This window comes from Chlamydotis macqueenii, chromosome Z (assembly GCF_036417535.1).
Source record: "Chlamydotis macqueenii isolate bChlMac1 chromosome Z, bChlMac1.mat, whole genome shotgun sequence".
Classification (NCBI taxonomy): Eukaryota; Metazoa; Chordata; class Aves; order Otidiformes; family Otididae; genus Chlamydotis; species Chlamydotis macqueenii.
The window spans coordinates 72,663,584-72,689,654 of record NC_141593.1 but is presented as its reverse complement, the minus strand read 5'-3'; the positions used below and the strand labels follow the sequence as shown (position 1 = coordinate 72,689,654).

Below are 26,071 nucleotides of genomic sequence, written 5' to 3'. Positions count from 1 at the left end.
ATAACGCTGGCAGCTTGCTCTGAGCACGTCTTGCCTTGCTGTAGAAAAATATTTTTTCAGTCAAGATGCAGCCTGTAAATCACGGAAGAGGGGTGAGAGGGCATGCCTTTACTCGTGTGCTCTCCCTCACCCCGCCACCCGCCTGTACCCCCTGCCTTATTTCTTTTCCCTTCTCTTCCGCCGCGCAGGGCAGGCGCCAGCGGAAAGGAGCTCGGTGCTCTCGCCGACGGCGCGGCCCCTTTCGGTTTCCATTCTCCCTCGGGCGTCCGGTTTCTTTTTCCCGCTCCCTGCCCGGGGAGGCGGGGGTTTTTCCTGGCTGCCCGTCGGCTCTGCCGCGGACAGGACAGGGAGCCGGGCCGCCCCGCGCGGGACCGTGACCGGTGCGAGCACGGCCTCGCCATGACGGCGGAGGAGAAGAGGGGCCTGCGCTGCTACCGGCGGTACATCGAGAGGAGCCTGAACCCCGTCTACATCCTGGGCAACATGGCGGGCTGGCTGTCGGAGGGTGAGAGACCGGCAGCGCCCGGCTGCCCCGCGCCCCCCTCTCTCCCTCCGCCGGCGCGGGGCGGGGGGACTCCTCTCTCCCCGCCGCCGCCCCTGTTCCCACCACCCCCTCACTCTTCTCCTTGGGGTTTTCGCTAGAGGTGGAGGAAAGAGTCCGGAAGGAGGAGGAGAAGGGAGTGACAGGGGCCGCCGCGCTGTTCCTGGATGCCGTCCTGCAGCTGGAAGCGGAGGGCTGGCTGCGGGCCTTCCTGGACGCCCTGGTCGCGACAGGTGGGTTCCCGCTGGCCACCGTGGCCTCCTCCGCTTCTCCCGGGGCCGGGCAGAGCCTCAGCAGCGGGCAGCCACGCGCTCCCGGGGTCGCTCCGGTATCGCTGGGCTTCTGCTGTCCGGTCTGGTTGATGATTTGTTGGAGATCTCAGACCTCCAAATCTCCTGCCGTAAGACACTTTGGTTTTGCTGTATCTTCATCAGCAAACTGGGAAAGTTAACCTGCTGACTCCAAGTGTTATCCCAAGGACTTATTAATTGAGCTTGAGACTAGAATATAGCGTTACTCTAGTGTTTGGCAGATGCAAAGACAGGTGATAATCAGAGTAAAGAAGTTGTTGTAAGTACCCACAGTTCTCTCCTGCTCCTCGAAAAGAAAATAAAAAGTTAGGCAAATTCCTTCTGTTTGCCCACTGTTCCTCTGAGACCCTGACCTGCTTTCTTCTGCCGCTGGAGCCTACACAGCAAATCACACAAGTCCTCTAAATGTGATTTCCCTGGCACTGTCTGTGCCAGGGCAGTATTTTCAGCTGTTGGCTGTTTGGGCTGCAGGAGTCTGGGTTGGTTTCAGTCAGGGACTGACTTGAATCCAACATGATAAGGATTTTTGAAGGGGAGTGGAGCCAAGGACAGGACTAAAAGGTAAAGGGCTGGTAAAGAAAAGATGACTAAAGATCTTGTGATTCTAGGTAGTGTCCTGTGCTCTGGGAATTCCCGTGGAAAAGTATCACAGCCTGCAAGGATCTAAGGACTGTAGGGATCAAAGGAAGGGCATTGTTATTGTTGCTTGGGTGATGTGAGCCACGACATTGCGTAACTCTTTGCAGGTGTTACTGCTCTTCTAGCATAGGGTTATTCATGTTACACATACAAGTGCTGTAAAGGACAACAGTCACTTAATCTATAAAAAGTGTTTGCAGTTCACCTAGATTTTTGTCAGTCACAGGCCAAAATAATTTTAATTTCTCCAGTGTGGCTGAGGAAGTTTTTTCTTTTTCCAGCTTGTTCCTACCTATTCTAGCTAGAGATTTAATTCATAGTAACAATTTGTCCTTTTTCTGAAAGGTTACACTGGACTAGCAGAAGCAATTGAAAACTGGGACTTCAGCAAACTGGAAAAACTGGAGTTACACAGACAGCTGTTGAAGCGGATAGAAGCAACAATGCTAGAAGTTGATCCGGTACTGCTCATGCCCTACATAAACACATGCCTGATAGAAAGGGAGTGTAATGAGATCCTCCAGGTAAGGTCAGTGGTAAAATCCTGGTATCTGCCCAGTTTTGCTGTGGAGAAGTGCTGGCTGCTTCGCTTGCGGGACAAATTAGTGCCCGTCCGTCAGGCTGTTGAGTGAGGAGGATGGCCAGCCACAATCTTTACTTTCTTCCGCTGAGAGGAAGCTTTGCTGTGTGGCTGCAGCTTCCCACAGCAGTGCTCTCTGCGGCGCCTGCTTGTCTCATTCTTCTGAAGTGCTCAGCTGTATGTCCTGGGGAGGCCATACTCCCGTGAAGAGATCTCAGGGGCTCTGGAAGGTGCCGCATTACAGTGAAATGAATGTCTTGCTATGCCTTTGAAATAGACCCCTTTCTGGAGTGTTCACACTGTATTAATGCTCCTAAAAATACAGAGGAAAGTAGGTGAAGTGGCATTTAGATATTGCCTAAATTGATTCCTGCTTGTCATGGGATTTGAGTTAGTCTATTACCTTAACTGTGGCAACCTCTAGAAACTTTGTGTGGCTCTTTGAGTTTTGTCAGCACCCAAAGGGATGGTTGTAGGGTGAAATTAAACTTCTGGTCTGAAGTCATTAGCTAAATGCTGTGTCACAGAAGTTGACAACATTTTCATTGCTTTTGGATGTAATGCCGCTGTACTGTTACTCAGTCCTAGCTCAGTGTCGTTATCAATGACTGATAACAAGTGATACTGCCAGTCACTCATCACTTATGACTGGTTAATAGTAAGTTACTGATGCTGTGTGAAGGAGTCTGTAGGTGTTGTTGCTCCTCCTGGGTCCTGAGAAAGGTTATTTGCAGCTGTTTTATTTTAAAAGTAGTATTTCTTTATGGAGATAGATAACATCTGGAAAGCTATTGCATCTGACCAAATATCAGGCCTGCTATAGATTTTGTACTTTTGCATTTTCCTATTCTGGAATGTTTTTTAATCAGTTTGGCCTCAGATGTTTATGGTAGATATGGCTTATTAGAAGGACCTTGCCAGATGAAAATTCACAGAATAACTGTGATGTTTCAGACCTTGTGAATATTTACTTGCTGTGATATTTTCATAGCATATTCACATATATTATTTTCATATATTCACATGTATAAATGGGATTATTTATGAATAGCTATTTGCTAATAGCCTTCCTGTTGATGTAGTCTAGCTAAGTTTCTTGGATGCCTAGACTGACAGAATTGCAGCAGTAGTAGGTAAATGACTGAATTTTATTGGAAACCTTTTATTCTGTGAGAAAGAATTGCGATTTTCAACAGAATATCAAACAAAAAAAATCAAAATGTCAGTCAAAGAACAGTGGTTTTGGTCACTCAGAAGATACAGCAACTTCTGTTCATTGTGTGTGCAGATTTGCGAATACAGAAGCAAAGCAGCCGGGATAACTAAACTCATCGAATGTCTCTGTCGATCCGATAAGGAAAACTGGCCAAAAAGCCTTCAACTGGCACTAGATAATGAAGGATATTACAATGCAAGTGAACTGTGGAATATGAGAGAAGGTAAAATGCAAATGGTTTTTATGATGCTCTTTTCTTTTTCTTGTACCAGACAGTAATTTTTTTTTTTTAGGAGAATAACGCAAATTTAAAAGGATACCATCACACCACGTTGCTCATTGTTGCTTAAAGATAAATTTCTTTTTAAAAAAATTAAAATGTCTTTTATATAAAATGAAATATGGGTACTACCCTACAAATTGTCAGAAATTTTTTTAAAGTATTTTTCCTCACATGTGGTCATGAATAATGTCTTTTATTGGTGAACAGAATTGGCCAGCATACAAGGCTCTGAAGGTACAAAACTAACAAAATGTTTATCTTCTTCCTGCCCTTTTACTGTAATTAACCTTTTGCTATCTTTTAGTGGCTTGAGTTGTGATAGATGCAATGTTTTCTGGTAAAAAGTGATTAGTATTTTGGTATTCTAGAACGCGATAAACTTCTGTGGTCTACAGGGCAGACCATACACTTTTTTCTTTGAGAATTCAGTAAGCAGCATTTACAAAGCGACTATGTTCTTTTTTTGGTAAAAATGCAGAATTTCCCCTAATGAGATTTTGCTTTTGTCATCGAACTTACCTTTTTCCACTTGAAAAATACCTCTGTAAATACCCTGCAGCATGGGAGAATTTAGAGTGGAATACAGTATTTCGCTATAAAATAATTAAGAAAGACAAGTGATTTTAGATAAACTGGACTGTATTTCTTTATATCTACATTTGCTTTCTCCCAAACCATAAACGATTGTTTGAATTGTTTTTAATTAGCAACTCGACAAGCCAATTTTAAGTGGCTTCTTAAATAATACTTTTTATTTTGAAATGTTTTTATTGCTGTAGTCAACTGTGTGTGATTTCTTATATGGAGATTTCCTTACTCTCTCTATATATTAAAAATTATATATGTAGTTACTCAATTTATAAATAATTATTTATAGTATATATAAGAATAGTACTTATCTGTATATAGATACTATTTTACATAGCTGATGGCTATCCATATTATTAGGTTAACAGTTATATTTTATAAGTTAAAGATGTCACTGTCTTTTGGGGCAGCTTCTGCTAACACCCAACTTAATAAAGCCAAAGTCAGCCTACTGAAGAAATGTTGTCCATATTGGAAGCCTTTTAAAGCTAGTAGTTAAGAAGAGTTGCTGGTAGAAATTAATCACAGATACTATGTGCTTTCTGGAGATGGATCAGGGTGCAAATGTGCTCTTTTTCCCTCTCCAAAAGCAGCACTTTGTGATCACATGTTCTATTTGCAATGAGGCTCTTCATGCAAAACCCAGTGACAGTTCTTTGAGAAGGTAATAATTATGGGGCCAAAGAAAATTTTAGCAAGCATCTTTGGAACTTCTCTTGATTATCATGTAAGATGAAGGATGGAGATAGTCCTACAACTTCTAGGTCCTTCCAAAAGGTGGGGGGAGAGGGAGAACAAAGTTTTGAACTTATAAATCTTTGAACTCCTAAGTATTTTTCATGCTTGTGGTTAATGTCCATGTTAAATCTGTAGTTTTGTCACCAGACACAGAGAATGCAACTTTCCTCCCACTCTATTATCTCCCTTGATATTCAAGGGATAGATAAATGTGTGTTGAGTATGTGGGTCTTCTAAACCCAAGACTTTCAGTGCTCTCCATCTAACTTGAAAGGGAGCCTGGATGCAGCATCATTTTATGTAGTCCTTCCATGCTAGTGACCAGTTCCTTCACCTTGTCATCCAAGGAAATACACCATTTTAAAATCAAAAGGATCAGTAACATGCCTTTTTTGTGATTGTACAGATAATGGCAAAGATGTTGATAGTGAAATGACAGATGTCTCTGAGAACAGCTTTGAAACCACGATGACATTTTCTGAAGAAGCAGAATGTGACAATAATCTCAGTGCAAATCTCCGTTCAGCTTCAGGTAAGACTTAGCAACTTGAAATAGTTTGTGGCTTGAATTCTCAATTTCTTTACACTCCTGAAGGATGTGGTGTGCATCAAAGGAAGGGACTGAGAAACTAATACAAATCTCTGACTTCATTTAGCTGTCTTCTGTTTTAATGTTTAAAGGATGTCATGCTGGGCGTTGCCCTGGGCATGTTAGGAGCTGCCCCTCATTTACCACATTTCTAGTACAAAGTTGTTCTGTCAGCATGTTATTAAAAGTGTCTCCAAACACCAGACTGTTGTTGACGCATCCCTTCCATGTGACCTGATATTAGCCAGTTTAGAGAGCTGAATGTGGCGGCAAACTGTGTAGTGGCTGTCATGTCTCATGTGGCAATTTTTGCTCCACCAGTGATTTCTTGTTCCTAAGGGCAGACCCTCTGACAAGACCACAGTTCAAGAGAATATTATCTTCAAAAGTCCATAGAGCAGAAGGCTGTTCTTGTATCTGGGGGAAAATAAGCCCTTGTGTTTTCTTTCTGAGTTTAAAAAGACCACTTGAGGTGAGAGTTGTCAGCCAAGACCTTGAAATGAGTTCATTTTAGGAATCACAGTTGAGCAGTAACAAAAGTGTGGCATCAGATCTACACAAAATTCTTGTCTGGTGTGTATGTCCTGTTCAAAGGCTTGTCTGTCCGAGAATGTTCTGTGTAGACTGCGAGGAATCTACCTGTCATTTTAGATAGCAACTGTATGTGGCACAATATGTTTTATGCATTTCTGTGGCAACACTTGTCATAAAAACATGGTTCTCTCCTAGAAGGAATCAATCAGTCTTCACCTGTTTATGAACCGAAGAAGGCTCGGAGCTACCAGACTGAACTTGCACGGCCTGCTATCAATGGGAAAAACACATTGATATGTGCCCCCACAGGTAAGAAAATACATGTTTCTTAGAAAAATTCTCTTGGTGGAGATGGCTATGAAGGATAGAGAAGCGTAAAGGTTGAGTCAACTGTTTATTTAAAAGCAGTCTTACTTGCAGGCGTAGATACAGATCTAACCTGAGGGCAACAGAGACTGAGTGAGACAGACACATGTCTTGGTACTTCAGTGCTTGTATTCAGATTTCCGTGTTCTGACCTCTGCTTTCTCACTCCCTGGTGTGGATTTTTGAGTTAAAATCCCTCACTGATCTCTGCAGACCTTTAAGAAATTTGGCTTGCAATTTAAAGGAAAAATACGATGAGTTGCCCTGAGACCCTGTCTTCTGTACTGCAATGCCAACAACATAAAATCAGCATAAGGAACTTTTGCAGTAGCTCCAGACTGAATTAAGGTTGAAGTTCAGCAGCAAAGGAGGGATCAATCGGCTCTTTCTCTCCACCTGTTTTCCATGTTGCTAGTCTGATTCTCCCCTGGGCCCTGGTGAGGCGGGTGGGGTAGCAGAGGTAGACACACAGAAGAATGCTGGGTGGCCTGCACAGTGAGGTGAGCGCTGAAGGAAAAGAAATGTGAGAGGAGCGAGGTTGCATGGGGAAGGATGGAAGCTGAAAGTGCCTAGTGCCTGTGCCATAGTCTGATTTGATGTGGGAGCATACTCTAAGAGCAGAAATAGACTCAGTGATTTCAAAGAACTCAAATAAAACTGCAAATGGATTTTCCTTCCCAATGACTGCCACGTGGTCTTTACAGACGGAAACTGAGAGAAAGAGAGAAAGGGATGGTTACCAACCTAAGTAAGCAGCAAGCATGTGTTCAAATCTTTCCCCATAGAGTCTGGAAGTATTACAGCCCCCTTGTCAGCTCCCTGTTGTTACAGGGCATCCAGATGAGACAGGCTCCTGCTTACATTTACAGCCTTTCATACTAGTGCTTTACCTTTCATGTTCCTTGGTTTAAAGGATCTGGAAAAACTTTTGTGGCACTTCTGATTTGCGAGCACCATTTCCAAAACATGCCCGCAGGACAAAAGGCGAAAGTTGTTTTTCTTGCAACTAAACTGCCAGTGTACGAACAACAGAAAAATGTATTCAAGCAGCATTTTGAAAGAAATGGGTAAGTGTTCCTCTACCTAGTGGCTTCCTCTACAGAAAATAAACTGCCCTCTAGGTCAGCTATTGCTAGGGCAAAATGTACTGGGTTCACTGGTGACAAGAGTGTTTTGCATTAACATAAGGATGATGCCTAGTGGTAAGAGTGGCAAGTTACCATGACAGAGTTTGTTTGGAGAGTCAGAAATCTGCTTTTGGAGAGTTTAAGCACTGGTTTTGCAGCATCTGTGGAAATGGCCAAAGTAAACCTGTGCTTGCCTCTGGAAATGGGTGAAGTGTATTCTGTCTTGAGACTGCTTTCAGCCTTGCTTCCAAAGATGAGGCAGTTCCAGGCAGCAACAGTGGGATTCCTGTTGCTATTCTCAAATGGCAGTCTCTCTTTCTTTTCCAAATGGAAGGACCCCAACTTCTTTGATGTTTCAACCTCTAGTGAGAAAATGGTGGTCTACCTCTCAGATAGGACTGAAATTTGCTTAGGGGAGTATCAACACCCTATAGCTTGGAAGGAACTGACTACGTAACATCCACATATGAATCCTTAGAGTTAGGGGAAAATGATGCTGCTGGACAGAAAACAGTCCTGTGCTGCCAGACATATTCAGAAAAGGGATGAAGGGTGGGATTTCCAAATACAGCTTACATATGAACTGATACATGCAGCTTAAATGTAGAAAATCACCACCCCTCAAATCTAATATATTTAGTTAGTGGGAGTTGAAAATCCAGATGTTTACCCTGAGTAGTTTTTTCTTCTCAGCCTCTGTGGGTCAAACTGACAGCCCCAACAATTTGACATTTTGAACTTAGTCACTACCCTTCAGGCTTGCTGAGAAGTCCATCCTTCCAGCTTTCTGCCCTGCAAGACATCCTTTTTCATACCCTGTCTTTTGCCTCTTCTTCCTAGATATTCTGTTCAAGGAATTAGTGGTGAAACAGTTGCAAATGTCTCTGTAGAAAAGGTTGTACAGGACAGTGACATCATTGTGATGACACCCCAGATTCTTGTGAATAGCATCGAGGAAGGGATCCTTAGCTCCCTTTCCATCTTCACTCTGATGATATTTGATGAGTGCCACAACACTACAGGCAACCACCCTTATAGTGTGTTAATGACCAGATACCTGGAACAAAAATTTGACTCCTCTGCAAACAAGCTGCCTCAGGTAAGGCCCAGCATGTCAGTGGTGGAAACATTAAAGTATTTTGCAGGGCAGTCAGCAAAGCCTGAAGTCTTGCATTTTGTGTTAATTCAGCTCAAACTCCCATTTAACAATGGCTGCAAATGGAAATGATAGCATCTAGAACCCTTTTTCACTCTTCTCTGACACCCTCAGGCTGTTTTGCCATCTTCCCTCCAGCTTCCAAGAAGGATGGATCAAGCATGACAGAGACTGGAGTACCTGAGAGCAAAGAGGATTGCTGGTCTGGGAAGAAAGTGTATGCCCCAGAACTTAGTAATCTCCTTGTCACCTCTCTGTTGCTGTCTTTTGCAATAATAAAATGGTGCCACTGCCTCCACTGATGGGAAGTTTTGGTCCAGCTGAGGAGACGTCTCCTCTGAATGAATATGGAGGACCATTCTGGAGGTGGATTTGCTGTTCCTGTGTATGACGAGCACCGGTAAACACAGCTGGTTATGGATTTAAGTGGCTGGATAATTTATTGTCAGCTTTAATACTCTCAGCTTGAGTGCCTTGGAGAGGGTGCAAGTCGGGACAAGATTTGACTCTCAAGATTTAGTCCTTACACTTGTGTTCACTTCAACTGCCTGTTTTGTTTTCTTGTTTTTGAAGACAGTGACAACTTGGCAATTGGTAACAGCATCTCATATTTCTTTTGTGACAAGGGAGCAATGACTGCAATTCATGTGTGTGCTCAGATTGTAGGTTTAACTGCTTCTGTTGGAGTTGGTAACGCCAAGAGCATCAACGAAACAATAGAGCATATCTGTATGCTCTGCTCCTACCTTGACATACAGGCTATATCTACTGTCAGAGAGAACAAAGAGGATCTCCAGAGATTTGGAAACAAGCCAGAAACATGTAAGCATGCTTCCTTTTTATTTTCCCCTGAGATGCAAAGCACCATAATTAAGGCAGCTATCCAATTCTCCATTGGTCAGGTGATGTGAAAAGCTTAAAACTAAGCTGGAGCTTTGCTTCCTGCTGGCTTGAAAGGAGTCTAGCATGCACTTCACTGTTGCCCTGCAGTAAGGCAGTACTCATTTGGGCAAATTTTCTTTGTTGAGGTCTACAATCTCTGGGTTTTTATAAAGCAAGGCAGAAAAGGCAGTGCAGTTCTGCCAGTGACACATAGGGGTTGTTTCTTTCTGTACAACTATAATACTTATTAACAATAAACATAATTATGATTGCATAGAGCACCATTTGTAGCGTTCTTCTAGACAAGAATTTGTTCTGTGTTGCCAAGGGAAATGTTTTGTTTATTCAGGTCACTGACTTCAATTTCTTGTCTCTAGATGTCAGATGGGTTAAAATGCGAGCTCGGAATCACTTTGCAGACATTATCTCAGATCTGATGACTGAGACAGAGGCGTTGATAAGGAAGATTTACTCAGTGGGTAAGATACCGTAATATGCCTGTAGCTGGGATTCAGTCTTTCATTACATCAGTGTGAATCCTTCTGGCTGCTAGAACAGTCACTCTTTTTCCACTTCTTTTCTCCTCCTTTGTTTTTACTTGCCTTTAACTGGTATTTCCTAAATAAGAGATTACAGGTAGAAGAGTCAACTATTTTCCTGTTGTATGTCATTAATTTAATAATCATAAATATTTTTGCTTGGATTTCAACCTGTGTTTCCTGCAGCTAGGGATGGTGTGCTTTTGACACTGTCAAATAATTTTTAATGTTTAGAGAATCTGAAACAAAACTACCAAGGGGCATACTTTTAAAATGCAATGAGCTGGATTTCATTGATGAGAGATACCTGTATGTTCTTATTTAAGCATTTCTTCAAATGCTTCATACCTAAATCTGTCTCTGTTGAGAAAAATAAGACGGGTCTTAGTTACGGCGTTACTCTGAATGTTGCAATTCCTTCCTTTCAGTGAAGGTTTACTTTCACTCTTGCTGCTCTGTCACTTCTCTTCTTTTCTCTGGCCTCTCTGAGTTGCGCTCAGAGTTATTTCTAGGGATGCCCTGGCCACCTTTTCTGGTCAGCGTTTTGTCCTCTTTATACCTCTGGGTACCCCTATTTCCACTGTTTACCAGGTTGCCATTACTTCCTATTGAAAAGTATGTAAGGTAATCTTAACAGAGGAGGATCCGAGGAATATGGAACACCGCTGCAGAGGATATGGATGCCTAAGAAAGGAAACACTTTTCTGTAGGGTTCCAGCCTTAGGAGCTGCAGTGGTGTGAAGGTTTGGAAAGAGGGAGATGCATGGCTGTGAGAAGAGAGAGTGGGTCTCATGGTCATGAGGCCTAATTCTTTAGCCCTGGAGAAATCATTTGATCTTTTCTGCTTTTGGAGTGTTCCTAAGTGGTGTCCAGTAAGTAGCTCTTGCCAACAAATTTGAGAGCTATGGGGGCTACAAAGCAGAGACCTGTGGATGGCTATGCTCAGGATCAGCCTTGTTCTATCCAGCTCTTAATTAAAGGATTTTATCTGTGCTTAGACTGGCGTTTGCAAATTGACTAGGGTGCCTTAAGCCTGTTTACCTCAGTTCTATACTTTCTAGATTTTTTTTCTCCCCACTTTCCAGGTGTTGGAGAGTGAACTATATTCTAGGGCAAGAAGGGAGAATTTAAAAAAAAAACACCAAAACAATAAAAACCTACCCAACCAAAAAAAAACCCCAACCCAAACCCCAAGAACCCCCAACAGAGAACAGTGGGAATTTCAAACTGCATGCTAAATTAAGCTAACACTTCTGAAGCTTATTTCTGCATCACAGCTCCTCTTGCATGAATGTCCCTTCTGCGGACCCTCTGATTACCGAAGTTTGTGAAGCGCTTAGACAGAGTATGTATGTGACAAACAAGTACTGACTAGTTCTCCCTCAAGAACAGGCCCTTGGATAATATGCCTTTAAGTACCGTGGACCGTTTAGCAAATGAATACCTAACTATTGAGTAGCTGCTAATTCAAGGAGCAGTACACGTGCAGTGTCTTGAATACTGTAGGCTTCCCATAGGATAAATGAACTCTGATTTTATTGCTGAAGATTGCAGATGTGTGTAGGTACACAGATCCTCAGTTGAATTGTACTGGGTTAATCTTGGCATAACATCTGAGTATGCACTGAAATACATGGAGTGAAGAAAACAGAGCTAGACTCCTCTCACATGGTTCTCAGAGGCGGACAAGAGGCAGTGGGCACAAACAGAAATACTTGAACAATAGGAAGAATTTATTTGCTGTAAGAGTGGTCAAACTTGACTTGGACATGATCCTGAGCAACTGGCTCTAGGTGACTCTGCTTTGAGCAGAGGGTTGCACTAAAGACCTCCAGCCTTGGTGATTCTGTGACTGTATCATACAGTGTTCTTCTGCATCGACTTCTTAGACCTAACATTCATGGAAAGTTCATTCTAGCTAACTGTTCTGGTTATTTGTTAGTCAAGATGAACAATGTTTGCTTCCTTCTTCTTTACTAGATACTATCTCTCCAATGAACAAGAATGATTTTGGAACACAGAAATATGAACACTGGATAATTACCACTCAGAAGAAATGCAGACTGTTGCAACTGGCAGATAAGGAGAAAGAGAGCAGCATTTGTAGAGACCTTTTCATTTGCACTGAACACCTGCGGGTAAGTGTATATCCTCTTTCCTTCCATACAAAGGTGGAGCCATCCTGTTCCTTCTGATACAGGTATGTTCACTTAGCAGCAGGTTTTGAAACTGATCATTTTATTTAACACAGGCTAAAGCATGAGTTGTGTCTTAAGGTACTCACTGAGAACAGTACAGTGCAGAGGAGACTTTGTAATGCTTGTGTTGCCATGCAAATGGAAGAACAACACAAGTTTGTAATAATTAATCTAGCTAAATAAAATCAGTGTTCATCCACTGTCCCATGGAAAATGAGGGTTAAATGTGTATGTCTCTCTTTCTGAGCAGAAATTCAATGATGCTCTTATCATCAGTGAAGATGCCCGCATTGAAGACGCTTTGGCCTACCTAACTGAATTTTTCACAAATGTAAAAAATGGACCATATACAGAGTTAGAGAAGCGACTGACAGCCAGATTTCAAGGTATTTCATACAGTACCTGTGACAGTTGCAGGGGAGAAGAGGGCTTATGGTAGGATGATCCAAGTATTTTTTTTAGAGTAAGTGCAGTTGTTTTTCCAGAAACTGCACTTTCAGAAGATCTAGGGTCCATGCGGGTGCAAATGTAGTGTTAGGGTAGGCTGGGGGGAACTTACTTTCTGGGACTTCAAGCTTCTAGAGCAGGAGCTAAGGAAGTAGTAGTTAATTGTAGCTCGATGCTGTAGTAAGTTTTTACATGCCTGACTCGGAGATAAGGCAGCAGTGTCCTTAAGGGTGTGCTCCACAAGTAGGGGGATGGTCTACAATCACAGATGCTGGCAGCATAAGGCAACATACATTGCTCAGTGCACTGCCTAGCCTCCTGCCCAGTGCTCCTAGACCAATCCCAGACTTCTGGGAAGAAGCAGGTGACCCTTGTTAGAGGTTGCACTGTCCTCTGACTTCTGATTTAGTAGTAATGTGCTGTAAAACAGCCTGTGGTCTGGTGTATTGGAGTGTTGACTGCAATTTTAAATGACTGGGCTGTCTGCCCTCTAGTGTCAGTTGTTTCCTAAGGAGAAATAACACCGACCTTTGCAAGAACTGTTTGTTTTGTTCCAGTCTTGTGATGCACAGTATGTCACAGAGGTTTTCCTGTTAGTTTGCTACAAAATGTGAGAGTTTTGGAATTCTTTTTGCTGGGGATTTTATTGCATTAAACGAATACCTTTCTTTGCTTGCATCTGAAAAAAATGGTATAGAAAATAAAAAGAGATGCTAACGAGAATTTGAGTGGTGTTTGAAAGTAGGTTTGGGTGAGAATTCTTTTTTTTCTGCATTAAAGAAGGCAAGCTATTCAAGACACTGCTGTTTTCTTCCAGAGAAAGAATCAGAACTCATTGCCCTCTCAAAAGATGAATCAAATGAGAATCCCAAGCTGGAAGAGCTTGCTTGCATCCTGGATGAAGCACACAGATATAACCCACAGACTCGCACTCTTCTCTTTGCTAAGACAAGAGCCTTAGTAGCTGTAAGACATTTCATTTTAAAGCTTCTAAAATGAAAAGTGAGAAAATACAATGCCACATCTATTACCCTTCCCATTTTGATGTGGAAATAGAAAAATATGCATGTATTTTATCTTCCTAAGAAAATATTTATCTTTCCTAAAATATTGCTAAGTACTGATGCTCTGAGACAGGATGAGGGTTTTTTTTTTTTTTTTTCTTTTCTAAAAACTACAGTACAAGGGTGGTGTCCTCCATCAGTTCTTGCTACATGTCATAGTTGATCATTAAGCTGTTGGATTTTTACGTTAGGTCTGAAGTCAGTTTTAACAGGATGTGTTAGAACTTTTTGGCTTTAATGTGGCAGTGTTATAAACCAGTAGATCTGCTCTATTACTGACTGCACCTCAGGAGATATTTATAGGTTTCCCAGAGGATTACTATGGGCCTAAAGGAGGTCTGTGCCCTAGCAAGTGTTCTTGATCAAGAAAAAGGAAAGACTTTGTGGAACAGATATTCTCTGGACCCTTCTGATGCAGTGGTCTATTTCATACTTGCCTAGGAACAAGGATCTAGGCTGGATGATCTTTTTTCTCCCTTCTAACACTGTGTTCCCAGAAAAAGTTCATGCTTGAAGTAAGTGTGCTGCCAATCATTAGCTTCAGTAACATTTACTGCAAGGTATCATAGTCTCTGGCTATTGAACAGCTGAGAGTCCCAACTCCCATTTTCTCCTTGTGTATAAACATGCTGGATGAATTGCAAACCAGAAAAAAATTAAAGGGAGGCTAAAGTCCAAACTAACAACACCAAGGATCTGCTGGTAATTTTCCATTACAGATACAAAAGCCTACTGTATCTTGTCTGAATTTTGTTCTTATGTAAGAGTGGTGTGAAGGTGCTACTTTCAGTATGCAGTGAGAAAGTGCAGTTTGTAAATAGCAATTCATTCCTTTGGATCCCAAAGGTGTAGTATTCAGTGATCTGTTGGTTTGTAAGAGAAAAAAAGCATATTTCTGAGCAGTGAAAGGCTGCTTGCTCTCTAGCCAGGCTTTAACTTGCAGGGTTGGGAAAAGTGGAAATCAGCTGTGGAATGGTTGGATCTAGCATCGTGGCTGTGACCCTTGCTTTCTCTCCTGTTAGTAGATGTTCCCTCCTGGTGCGCAAGTTCCACCTTCTCTTCTGCTTTTTGTTCTTCGAAGTACTAATTGTCTAGGCAAGCATGGGCAGGATCTACTTATGTGTCTCAAAACTAGCATTTCGTCTGGACAGGGATCTAACTCCCTGATTTGCTTTTCAGGCTTTGAAGAAGTGGATAGAAGCAAACCCTCTGCTTAGCCACATAAAGCCAGATGTGTTGATGGGTCGTGGAAAAAGAGATCAAAAAGCAGGTACGCAGGTTTGCACTGAGGAATACCAGTTGCTAGACCCATGGTGGCTACACTGCTAAAATTGTTCTACTCTTCCTGTGTTCATCTTCAGTGCTCCTAAACAGAGGAAGGTCAGGCAAGTTTGTGCTATGCTTTCTTCCATATCTAGAAGACCTTTAACCAGTCCTAAGGAGATGCTTGTGTTTTCTATCCAGAATCTTTGGTTAAAGCAGCAGTAACACTGTCAGTGACCCTTTGCTGTAGGATTCTTTTGCTAGTTCAAAAGAAGTTTAGAAACTATTCACTATCATGTCTTCTTGTGATTACTTCTAGTGATACTTTCCTTGTTCCTTTTACAGATCCCTCTTGTGTTTAGTGGCACAAAAACACTTTAAAGTAGAATGGAAACAAGAATCAAAATGAATTATGCATGGATTAAGTTAAGAGTTAGCTTCAGCTTAAAATAACTAAGCTGTATGGATCTCTCTAATAAAGATCAGCTAGGTGTTGTGTCTGAAATGGTGTTTCCCAGGATGGCGATTCCTGTGGAAGATCAACAGGAATTTCTGCTCAATGGGTATAGTATGCAGGCAGCTGGATATGCAAACTTGAGGTACTTTTCCAGATCAAGACGACATGCTCATTTCTAATCACTTGAGTAAGAGCAAAGGCAGGTATCTTGCTCGAGGAACTCTGCAGTGTTTCCTGACACAGTTTGTTGCTACTGCAGGTATGACCCTCCCAATGCAGAAGGGTGTACTGGATGCATTCAAAACCAATGAAGACAGCAGACTGCTAATTGCTACATCTGTTGCTGACGAAGGCATTGATATTTCTGAGTGCAACCTTGTTGTGCTCTATGAATACTTTGGTAATGTCACCAAAATGATTCAAGTCAGAGGTATGGAATTTCAGAGCTATTACTTTAGTAACTTTTTTTTGCCTAGAAATGGACTTAAAGTGCTACTGAATGGCACTTTGGAAATACTATAGTAATATGTGTATGTTTTGCTGTTCCTCTGTGCCCCTGAGTGAAGTCAGATGAATGATGATGGGTCCGGACATGACAAATTTGTTCACATAACTGAGTCCTTGACATTGTGTGATTTTCTTTTGCCATGGCAATTAGCCATGCTGCACAACATTATTGAACTGTTGAGGACTGATCCCTCAAATGGATAATTATACATGTAAGCAGAAGTATGGCTAGAAGAGCTGTAGTCAGAAAGAGCTCCAGTTCTTCTAACTGTGACAATTTACAAAGGACTGCTGCAATGGGGTTTCATGTACTGCCTTGGCTTCTGAAGACCTTCCCCCCCTCATGGGTTCCTGAGGCCTTTACAAGTGCAAACGTCTAACATTTCTAACAGTCAAGCCAAAAAGAAAAAAAAAAAAAGGAAACTATTTCTGTCTTGGCTTGTCTAAAGAAGTCTGTTAAGACTTCAGTCTTGAATCTTGGTGATTTTTGCAATACAGCCAGTAGAGGGGAATGAAGAGCCACTCGAAGTACTGGTTTCTGTTTAACGTTCCTAAATGTCATAAACCAGCCTTTCAAGGGTGCATCTGCAATATTCTACCATATCACCCAAGTAACTTCATAATTTGACGAGAAGTGATCTCTATTGTACGTAGTCCTCTGCTTTCAGAGTTTGTGTCCTGTTTTGTTTTTTTTAAATTTTTGTCTGATAATGAAATAATTAGCCCAGAATTCATGTTTATGGGTGAAAGGATAGTGTTTATTTTTAACAAGCCACTAAAGATGCAAAGAAAATAGGTTGTGTGAGTTTTGAACCACATAAAATAATTATTTTGGAGGAATGGGAACTCAAAAGCAAATATGAATACTTTTTCTAACCAAAATATTTCTCAACTGGTACGAGTTCCCTGTAGTTCTTAGTTTGTCTGTGTCAACAGCAGCAAAAAGCAGGCAGGCAGTAGGCACAGACAGGTGGAAGAGATGGCACTTGCTCTTGTTGTCTCTTCTTGCCAGCACTGTATTTCCAGTTCCTCAGGACTTTTGTGAAAGACTTTTTTTTTTTATAGACAACAATTAGCAGGCCAGAAAACTAGTCAGTAAGACTAAGATGAGCTTTTCTCCTTGTTGTGGTTTAGCTGAAACCAGGACACTCCTCTAGCTTTTTTTTTTTCCACAAAAAGACAGCAAGATGCTGTACAATAACTGAAGTATCAAGCGTGCCTGCCTGAGCTTAACTGAGGCAGGCCACAGAAGCAGGCAATACAGCAGTGGCTGGGGGATATCCTTGAGGATATCTGGAAGGGGTCATCTTGTTCTGGTTTGTGATTGGAAATTGCTGAGAGAATGCTCTTTAGAAGCAGCATTCTCTGAATCTGAACATGGGGAACAAAAGCAGCCACACAGAAGGTCATTAATGCTCTTTTATGGCATAGCTGCCACTTTTGCACATCTTGTTGAGAGTAACTGATGAGGATAAATGTGTTGCTGTGTAGGTCGTGGAAGGGCAAAAGGCAGCAAGTGCATCCTTGTGACAAGCAAAACAGAAGTGGTTGAAAATGAGAAACACAACCGTTACAAGGAAGAAATGATGAATGAAGCTATTGAAAAACTACAGAATTGGGATGAAACAACATTTACAAGAAAGGTTTGTACTTCTGTGGAATTTTCATAGTCAAATCTACAGGCATAATCTATATCAGCCTTCATCTAGTAGGGCTCTCTCTAGGACCAAGTGATAACCTGAGGAAAGCGTTCACTGTATTTAATTTCAGCCAAGGCTAGATCAGCAGAGAAGGGATAATATGTACTGCTAGCTTTCAGAATGTCATCTGTACTGTAAGTATGAAGAACGTAGAAGCTGAGGTAGAATTTATATAAGCTTCTTGACTTTGAAATAGAATATAAACTATTCCTTCCACTGGCAGAAAAACATTGCCGTGTCTGCTTTGGATAGTCGACAGGGAAATGAGAAACCATGCCAGTGGTGGTAATACATCCACCGATATTCATGTTCAGAAGCATTTTATCTTTGCTGCAGGCCGGGACAAGTGCTTTTCTAAAGCTGTTGTCATGTCAAGTGCTTGTTCATTTCTGGGAGATTTCAAGAAACCATTGCCTGGGACATTTACACAATGACATTTTGGTTTGTACATGCTCTTCTGCTGGTGACTTCTTTTGTACTACCTACAGCGCTGTTCATCTTTGCTTCAAGCAATGTCTGGCAGATGGAACAAGCCTAGTAGAACACCTCAGCACACATTCAGTGCTTTACATTAACCCTGCTGTGTGCTGCACACTTACCAGATCAGAAAACACCATGAGGGTAGAAAAAAGAGTCAAGAACTTCTGGTGCTGAGGTGACATGCAAGAGGTGTCTCAGGCTAAGCCAACGATGGACTTCTGGTCAGGCGGGTGCCTGCCTAGCACAGCAGGTGTGTCTCCTCTGTGACCACTCCACCTTCCCAGGTGCCCTTGCGTAGTAGGTACAAGGCTTTGCAAGTGGAACCAACCAATGACTAGGATGATGGTTCATCTAGCTTGGAGGTGTCTCTGAGGTTAAGTCGGCCTATGCCCTGCATCAAAATCACTTCCATAAAGAAAAAAAATGGGTCGTTGTCATATGAGACTCCCTTCTGCAGGGAACAGAAGGCCCAATATGCTGACTGGACCCACCTCTTAGGGCAGTCTTCTGCCCCTCTGGTTCCCAGGTTAAAGACGTGAAGAGAACAGAGGTGCTGGTAGAGCCCTCGGATTGTTATCCATTATTACTTTTTCACATAGGCAGGGATGAATTTGCAACAAGAGGGCAGTCAAGAGAGACTTCAGGGCCTTGGGACAACTGCTTAAGGGATCAGGAGCACAAATAGTCTTCTCCTCTGTCCTTCCAGTTGCAGGACATGATGAGGGAAGAAACAGGAAGAGCCAGCAGATCAATACCTGGCTCCAAACCTGCTGTCACCAGCAGAAGTTTGGGTTTTTTGATCATGGGTTGGTCTGCTGGTGATAGATGGGGTACACCTGTCTCAAAAGCGGAAAAGGATCTTTGCACAGGTGTTACTAGGCTCATTGAAAGAGCTTTAGACTGGATTTGAAGGGGGAATGGGATAAAACCAGGCTCGCTAGAGTTAACCCTGGGAGCGGCATGCCAGTGTTTGAGAGACAGTGTGCTAGTGAGGTGCTTTGGTTTGCCATTGCAGTGGAGGTAGGGGATGGAGATCCACGTGACAGGAAAGACACAAGGGTTGTTGATGTGTTAGAAACCACAGAAGCGCCTGAAAACAGTCACATAGGAATTATGGCTTCTCCTCCAAAAATGGTGATCAAGAACCCAACTGAAGTGCATCTACTCCAATACACACAGCATGGGCAACAAACAGGAGGAGCTGGAAGCCTTTGTGCAGCTGGAAAACGTTGATAAAGTTGCGATCACAGAAGCACAGTGGGATGACTCGCACAACTGGAGTGCTGCAGTGGCTGGCTATAAGCTCCTCAGAAGGGCTAGGCAAGGAAGGAGAGGCGGTGGGGTAGCCCTGTTATGTTAGGGAGTGTTTTGACTGTCTAGAGCTTGACAAAGGTGATGAAAGGGTGGAGTGTTTATGGGTAAGAATGAGGGGGAAGACCCACGAGGCAGCTATCATGGTGGCAGTCTGTTATAGACTACCCAATCACAATGAAGAGATAGATAGGGGAAATATTCTATAAGCAACTGGGAGAAGTCTCATGATTGGTAGCCCTTGTTCTTGTGGGGAACTTCAACTTACCAGATGTCTGCTGGAAATACAACAGAGCAGAAAGGAAAGGGTCTAGGGGGTTCTTGGAGTGTGTGGAAGATAACTTCATGACACAGCTGGTGAGGGAGCCAACTAGGGAAGACGCTCCACTGGACCTGTTTGCGAACAGAGAATGACTTCTGGGTGATGTGATGGTTGACTGTCTTGGGCACAGCAATCACAAACTGGTAAGAGTTTTTGATTTTCGGAGAAGTAAGGAGGGAGGTTAGCAGAACTGCTACCTTGGGCTTCCGGATGGCAGACTTTGGCCTGGTTTGAGGCCTGGTTGACAGGGTCCTTTGGCAGGCAGTCCTGGAGGGCAAGGGAGTCCAGAAAGGCTGGACATTCTTCAAGAAGGAAATATTAAAGGTGCTGGAGCAGACCGTCCCCACGTGGCAAAAGACAAACTGGTGGGGAAGAAGAATGGCCTGGCTGAACAGAGAGCTTTGGCTGAAACTCTGGGGAACAAAAAGAGAGTTTATGACCTTTGGAAGAAGGAGCAGGCAACTCAGGAGGACTACAAGGATGTCATGAGGTTATGCAGGGAGAAAATGAGAAGGGCCAAAGCCCAACTAGAACTTAATCTGGCTACTGCCTTAAAAGACAATTAAAAATATTTCTGTAAATACATTGGCAACAAAGGCCAAGGACAATCTCCATCTTTTATTGGATGCATGGGGAAACATGGTGCAAAGGATGAGGAGAAGGCTGAGGTACTTAATTGCTTCTTTGCCTCAGCCTTTAGTAGTAAGACCAGTTGTTCTTGGGATACCCAGCCCCCTGAGCTGGAAGACAGGGATGAGCAGCAGAATGAATTCCCCGTAATCCAAGGAGAAATGGTTAGTGACCTGCTACACCACTTAGACACACAGAAGTCTATGGGGCCAGATGGGATCCACCCAAGGGTACTGAGGGAGCTGGCGGAAGTGCTCACCAAGCCACTTAGCCACTTTCCATCATTTGTCAGCAGTCCTGGCTGATCAGGGAGGTCTCAGTTGACTGGAGGGTGGCACATGTGATGCCCATCTACAAGAATGTCTGGAAGGAGGATCTGGGGCTACAGGCCTGTCAGTCTGACCTTGGTGCTGGGGAAGGTTATGGAGCAGATCATCGTGCGTACCATCATGTGGCATATATAGGACAACAAGGTCATCAGGCCCAGTCAGCGTGGGTTTATGAAAGGCAGGTCCTGTTTGACCAGCCTGATCTATGACAAGGTGACCCACTCAGTGTATGAGGGAAAGGCTATGGATGTTGTTTACCTGGACTTTAGTAAAGCTTTTGTCACCGTTTCCCACAGCATTCTCCTGGAGAAACTGGCTGCTCATGGGTTGGACAGGAATAATCTTAGTCAAGTAAAAAAACTGGCTGGCTGGCCAAGCCCAGAGAGTTGTTGTGAACAGAATTAAATCCAGTTGGCAGCCGGTCACAAGTGGTGTTCCCCAGGGCTCAGTGCTGGGGAGAATTCTGTTTAATATCTTTATCAGTGATCTGGATGAGAGGATCAAGTGGACCTGCAGTAAGTTTGCAGACAACACCAAGCTGGGCAGGAGTGTTGATGTGCTTGAGGGTAGGGAGGCTCTGTAGAGGGATCTGGACAGGCTGGATAGATGGGCTGAGGCCACTTGTATGAGGTTCAACAAGGCCAAGTGCCAGGTCCTGCACTTCGGTCACAACAACCCCATGTTGCAGGTTGGGGGAAGAGTGGGAGCTGGAAAGCTGCTCGGTGGAAAGGGACCTGGGGGTGTTGGTCAACAGCCGGCTGAACATGAGCCAGCAGTGTGCCCAGGTGGCCACGAGGGCCAACAGCATCCTGGCTTGTATCAGAAACAGTGTGGCCAGCAGAAGTAGGGAAGTGATCGTGCCCCTGTACTTGGTCCTGGTGAGGGTGCACCTCAAGGGGCAGTTTTGGGCCCCTCACTACAAGAAAGACATTGAGGTGCTAGAGTGTGTCCAAAGAAGAGCAACAGAGCTGATGAAGGGTCCAGGGAGCAAGTAAGTCCCATGAGAAGCAACTGAGGGAAATGGGGCTGTTTAGGCTGGAGAAAAGGAGGCTGAGACCTCATCACTCTCTACAACTGCCTGAAAGGAGATTGTAGCAAGATGGGTGTAGGTCTCTTTTCCCAAGTAACAAGTGATAGGATGAGAGGAAACAGCCTCAAGTTGCAGCAGGGGAGGTTTAGATTGGATATGAGGAAAAATTTATCCACTGGAAGGGTTATCAAGCACTGGAACAGGCTGTGCAGGGAAGTGGTTGAGACATGTAGACGTAGTGCTTAGGGTTGTGGTTTAGTGTTGGACTTGGCAGTGTTAGGTTTGTGGTTGGACTTAAAGGTCTTTTACAGCCTAAATGATTCTATGATTGTACCTTCCTAGACCTTTGTAACAACTTTCTGAAACAAAACTGGAATAAGCCAGTGGCAGCCACTACAAATAAAAGGGCTTTGTACACAGTTCTGCCACATCCCTGTGGATTTACAGATCACTCCATGTTTCCAGGCAAGCTTTCAGAGACTGAGCTGCGCAACAAAGGATATCCAAGGCCCTCTAGCCTTTGTGAAGTTTCTTCTTGCACCTCCAAGGCTGGGTTTGGCCGCTGCTGCTTCTCAGAGGACATTGTTTCTGCATAAGCTGCAGAAACCTAGCTCCAGGCCGTGGCTGTTGTGTCTTTCTCTGCCTGCAATTCTGTGGTCTGGAGCCTTCTTTCCAAACCATGAGTCTCCTAGAGCAGCAGCACTACTTCTGCTGTAGGGAGTCTCACATCACTTCACAAGGACTTAGTGTTATGATCAGAGGGGCCATAGGAGGGGTAGAGGGGAGGAACGTTCACATGGCATAAAATACGTCGATCATGTAGTCTTACTTTGGCCTTGCATTCTTAACCTGACAAATGTACCTTGTTCTTTCTTTGGTATGAGTTGCTAGAACAACACGTTTGGTTTGTTTGCTTTTAAGTAATAGGCTCCTAGATGCTACATATCCTGAGTCATGTTTGGCCAGACAGTGGGACTTCTCTTAATTTCATAATGCTCTTTATTTTTATTTATTTATTAAAGATATATGACCTGCAAATGAAGGAAAAGGTATTACAAGACTTCAGAAAGAAAGAAACAAGACCTAAGTTAGAGGAAGGGAAAAAAAATCTTCTGTGTGGAAAATGCAAAGTATATGCCTGCAGTACAGATGACATCAGAGTTATAAAGGTATGTGTCTGTATGGAAACCTACATCCATGAACACGAAGGAAATCAGCCTGTATATTTAATGGAAGTTGCATTTCCAGGAGGAACTAGTGTTTTCAGACTCCATCTCAAACTGTGCATACGCTTTCAGATTAAGTTGTTATTTTAAAAAAATCTTTGATTATTTATGTTATAAAAAACAACTGTAACTCCTTCACCTTGTTAGGGTTACTTTTTCTACCACTGCAAAGTAATTGCATTCCTCCTCACGGAAAGTTGGGGTCATATAATTAAAATGCCTGGGAAGCAGGAGTCTCTTTAACTGTCTGTTGTCTGGATGGCTCTGTTAGTTTTACGCACAAAGCTGAAATATGCAAGCATGATTTTTAGAGAAGCTAAGTAAGTTCAATCATGTATAAGCTGGTGATAGTAATAAGTTGCTTCTGGCATGTGTTGTTTCAGGAATCTCATCACATTGTCCTAGGCGACGCGTTCAAGGAGCGTTACATAACAAAGCCTTCCAAGAAACTCGTCCAATTTGATTGTTTTGAGAAAAAAAGCAAGATGCATTGCCAAAATACTAATTGCCAGCATGACTGGGGAATCATAGTGAAGTACAAGACATTTGATAATCTACCAGTGATCAAAATCAAAAGCTTTGTAGTAGAAAATGTTGAAACTGGGACACAAATGGATTTTCAGAAATGGAGAAATATTAATTTTTCTTTGAAGAATTTTGATGTTGAAGAAATGTCCCGCTGAACTCTGTATTTTAGTGTATGTATCACCTTACTGCACTAAGCAGAAATACTGGATGATCTATTTCCATGTATTAAAGAAGTCTTGTTCTGTATGCTGTCTGATACGCTAGGCATCAGCATCTGGCTAGATTAAAAAAGGCTAGTATGGCCACAAAAAAAAATTGCCATCTAATGAAATGCTTCACTAGAAGTTTTAATATGAGTATGGACAAACACGTGCCTAAGCATCTAGATCTTAATCCTTGCTGCTATGAAGAAGTTTGTCTGAAAAAAACAAAATTGACTTGAATGACTGACTAAACATCTAATTTTAGGTGACAGGGCACAACTTCAAGCGTTCCTGCATGAATCAGAACCTTCTTTGTTACCAGTAACTTCTGGTTGGATTGTACCTCCATGCAGGCAACGTGGCTTATGCACACTCACATTTTAAGGACTAGTTTAGTTAAAGCTTTTCAAAAATTATTTTTAATGCTCTAGGCATTTCCGTATATAGAAAATGAAGAGAAACTGTCCAGTGACATTTCTTTAAGGAAGATACTGCATCTTTTAAATCCATCTTTAAGACAGAATGCTTCTGCAACAGTCTGAGAAGAGCAGTAGGAGTTCACAGAGCGCTCTTGGAGGAGGCATCTTCTCCATTAAAATGGTAGCACTGTTTTCTTCTGTCACTGCACGTTCACCAAGTTGCTGTGGCTGAAGGTGCAGAATAGACACCTTTCTACATGATGCTTAACTGAACAAGCCTCATGGAGGACAAGGCAGTACCCTGTAAGATGGCCGAAGGCTCAGTTTAGATGGTGATGTCATTTACCCTGATGTGCTGTCTCATGAATTGGCATCTGAAATCTCTCAAGACACTCTAATATCAATTCTGCAGATTTCCTGTCAGAGCTGATGCAGAATTGGAACAAAGTCTATGCATTAGTGTGTTTAAATCCCTCCTCCCCCACGAGATCCCAGACTTCTCTTGCAAAATGTACAAATTGCTACAAACAGTTATGAAAGATGATTAAACTCATGCACTTTAAAGCACTTGCTGATACTAAATATATTCAACAAGCTTAATCTTCAAAGTTAAATATATTTTCATTTCACTTTATGCATTTGGTAGTGTAGTAAGATGTGTCTGAAACACCTGAATGCTGAAGAAAACAAACTACCTTGAACAGGAACCTAATTCAGAGTACAAAAATTATTTAAACTACCTGAACCCTAGTCACTGAGAGTTGTGGTGTTCTTTTAAAAAGTGTTCGTGGCATTAAAAGCAAAACAATATTTTAAGCACTGCTTCATATTTCACCCCAGTCCATGCCTTTTACTGTGAAAGCTGAATGCTGAATGCACTTACACAGGAAGCCTTGATCTCAGTCCTACAGTATTTACTCTGTGCTTAGTATTTACCTAGTAAATTTGCTGTTCTTATAGCTTCTTCCAAAAAGGAAATACAGAACAATGCATAAAGATTATGGTTGGATAATGCCTCCTCTCTAAAAATACTAGGAACAAAGATTTTGAAAAAGGCTGGTTTCAAATTAAAAGTACATGAAAAACCACACTCCTGGACTATCAGTTTGCTGTGTGAAAGGGCTATCTACTTTGGGACTCTTGGCATAAAAAATAATCAGTCCTAAGCTTCACAGCTTACAGTAATAACTACTGAGAAGTTAGGAGATTTGAGGAGTTTTAGTCTCTTCCTTCTGTTTGAATGCAAAAATTGCAGACCAGACAACTCAGCATTTCAGCCTAAATGAGTGTAATAAAGGCTGATGAGGTAACACATTAGTAAGAATTCAACTTGATACAACGGCTACCTTCAGTACACAGTGGAGATGGGAGGGTGGGGAATTTTGAGAACATCTGATTTTTTTTTTTCTGCAATTGAATCTAAAGTTGCATATTTATTACCAAATAATGCTCAAGATTATAACCATATTAACAGCTCTCTGTTAAGATGTTTCACAGAATCACAGAACAGCTGAGGTTCGGAACTATTTTCATTGTTTTTTTTTTTCCAGATACAGCTGAAGCTGACTGCACTAGAAATACATTAGGAGATTACTTTGAAAGAATTTCTCCACTGTGTTAGTTGTTGTAGCAGTTGCTCTGAATACTGTTAAGTGTAAAAATTAGTACTATAACCTTGTTAATCTCTGAGCAAGAGGGTATTTGTTACCACTGTAAATAGATTCATGTGAGATTGTGGATTGGGCAGTCACTCACTTCAGTGAATGCATTAGAGTAATCACTGGTTGCTAACTGCCATAAAAATTGCTGACAAGGATCTTCAAATTCTGGTGGATTGTCTTCTTGATGACACAAAATAGGGAAGTACA

General features: G+C 42.5%; 1 protein-coding gene across 2 annotated transcripts; it reads left to right on the top strand.

Annotated features, from left to right (window-relative positions):
* The first annotated feature begins 294 nt into the window (after positions 1-294).
* Positions 295-23,827, top strand: RIGI (RNA sensor RIG-I). Of its 2 annotated transcripts, none has more exons than XM_086770939.1 (18): positions 295-505; positions 643-774; positions 1,837-2,015; positions 3,360-3,510; positions 5,303-5,428; positions 6,218-6,328; positions 7,299-7,452; positions 8,353-8,611; positions 9,328-9,490; positions 9,928-10,029; positions 12,070-12,227; positions 12,538-12,673; positions 13,552-13,700; positions 14,978-15,068; positions 15,778-15,948; positions 17,517-17,668; positions 22,850-22,996; positions 23,437-23,827. In XM_086770939.1, the coding sequence occupies exons 1-18, from the start codon at positions 400-402 to the stop codon at positions 23,734-23,736; spliced, it is 2,787 nt and encodes a 928-aa protein (XP_086627065.1). In that variant the 5' UTR covers positions 295-399; the 3' UTR covers positions 23,737-23,827. The 2 variants fall into 2 exon arrangements, with proteins under 2 accessions (XP_086627065.1, XP_086627064.1); XM_086770938.1 differs by having other exon boundaries at positions 6,215-6,328.
* The last annotated feature ends 2,244 nt before the right edge of the window (positions 23,828-26,071 follow it).

What these genes read in the sequence shown, in the direction of transcription:
- RIGI (XM_086770938.1), top strand. Translation starts at nt 400, where the DNA reads ATGACGGCGGAGGAGAAGAGGGGCCTGCGCTGCTACCGGCGGTACATC. An exon ending in AGTGTAATGAGATCCTCCAG is followed by an intron (nt 2,016 to 3,359) that starts GTAAGGTCAGTG and finishes TTGTGTGTGCAG; the next exon opens with ATTTGCGAATACAGAAGCAA. An exon ending in ACTGACAGCCAGATTTCAAG is followed by an intron (nt 12,674 to 13,551) that starts GTATTTCATACA and finishes GTTTTCTTCCAG; the next exon opens with AGAAAGAATCAGAACTCATT.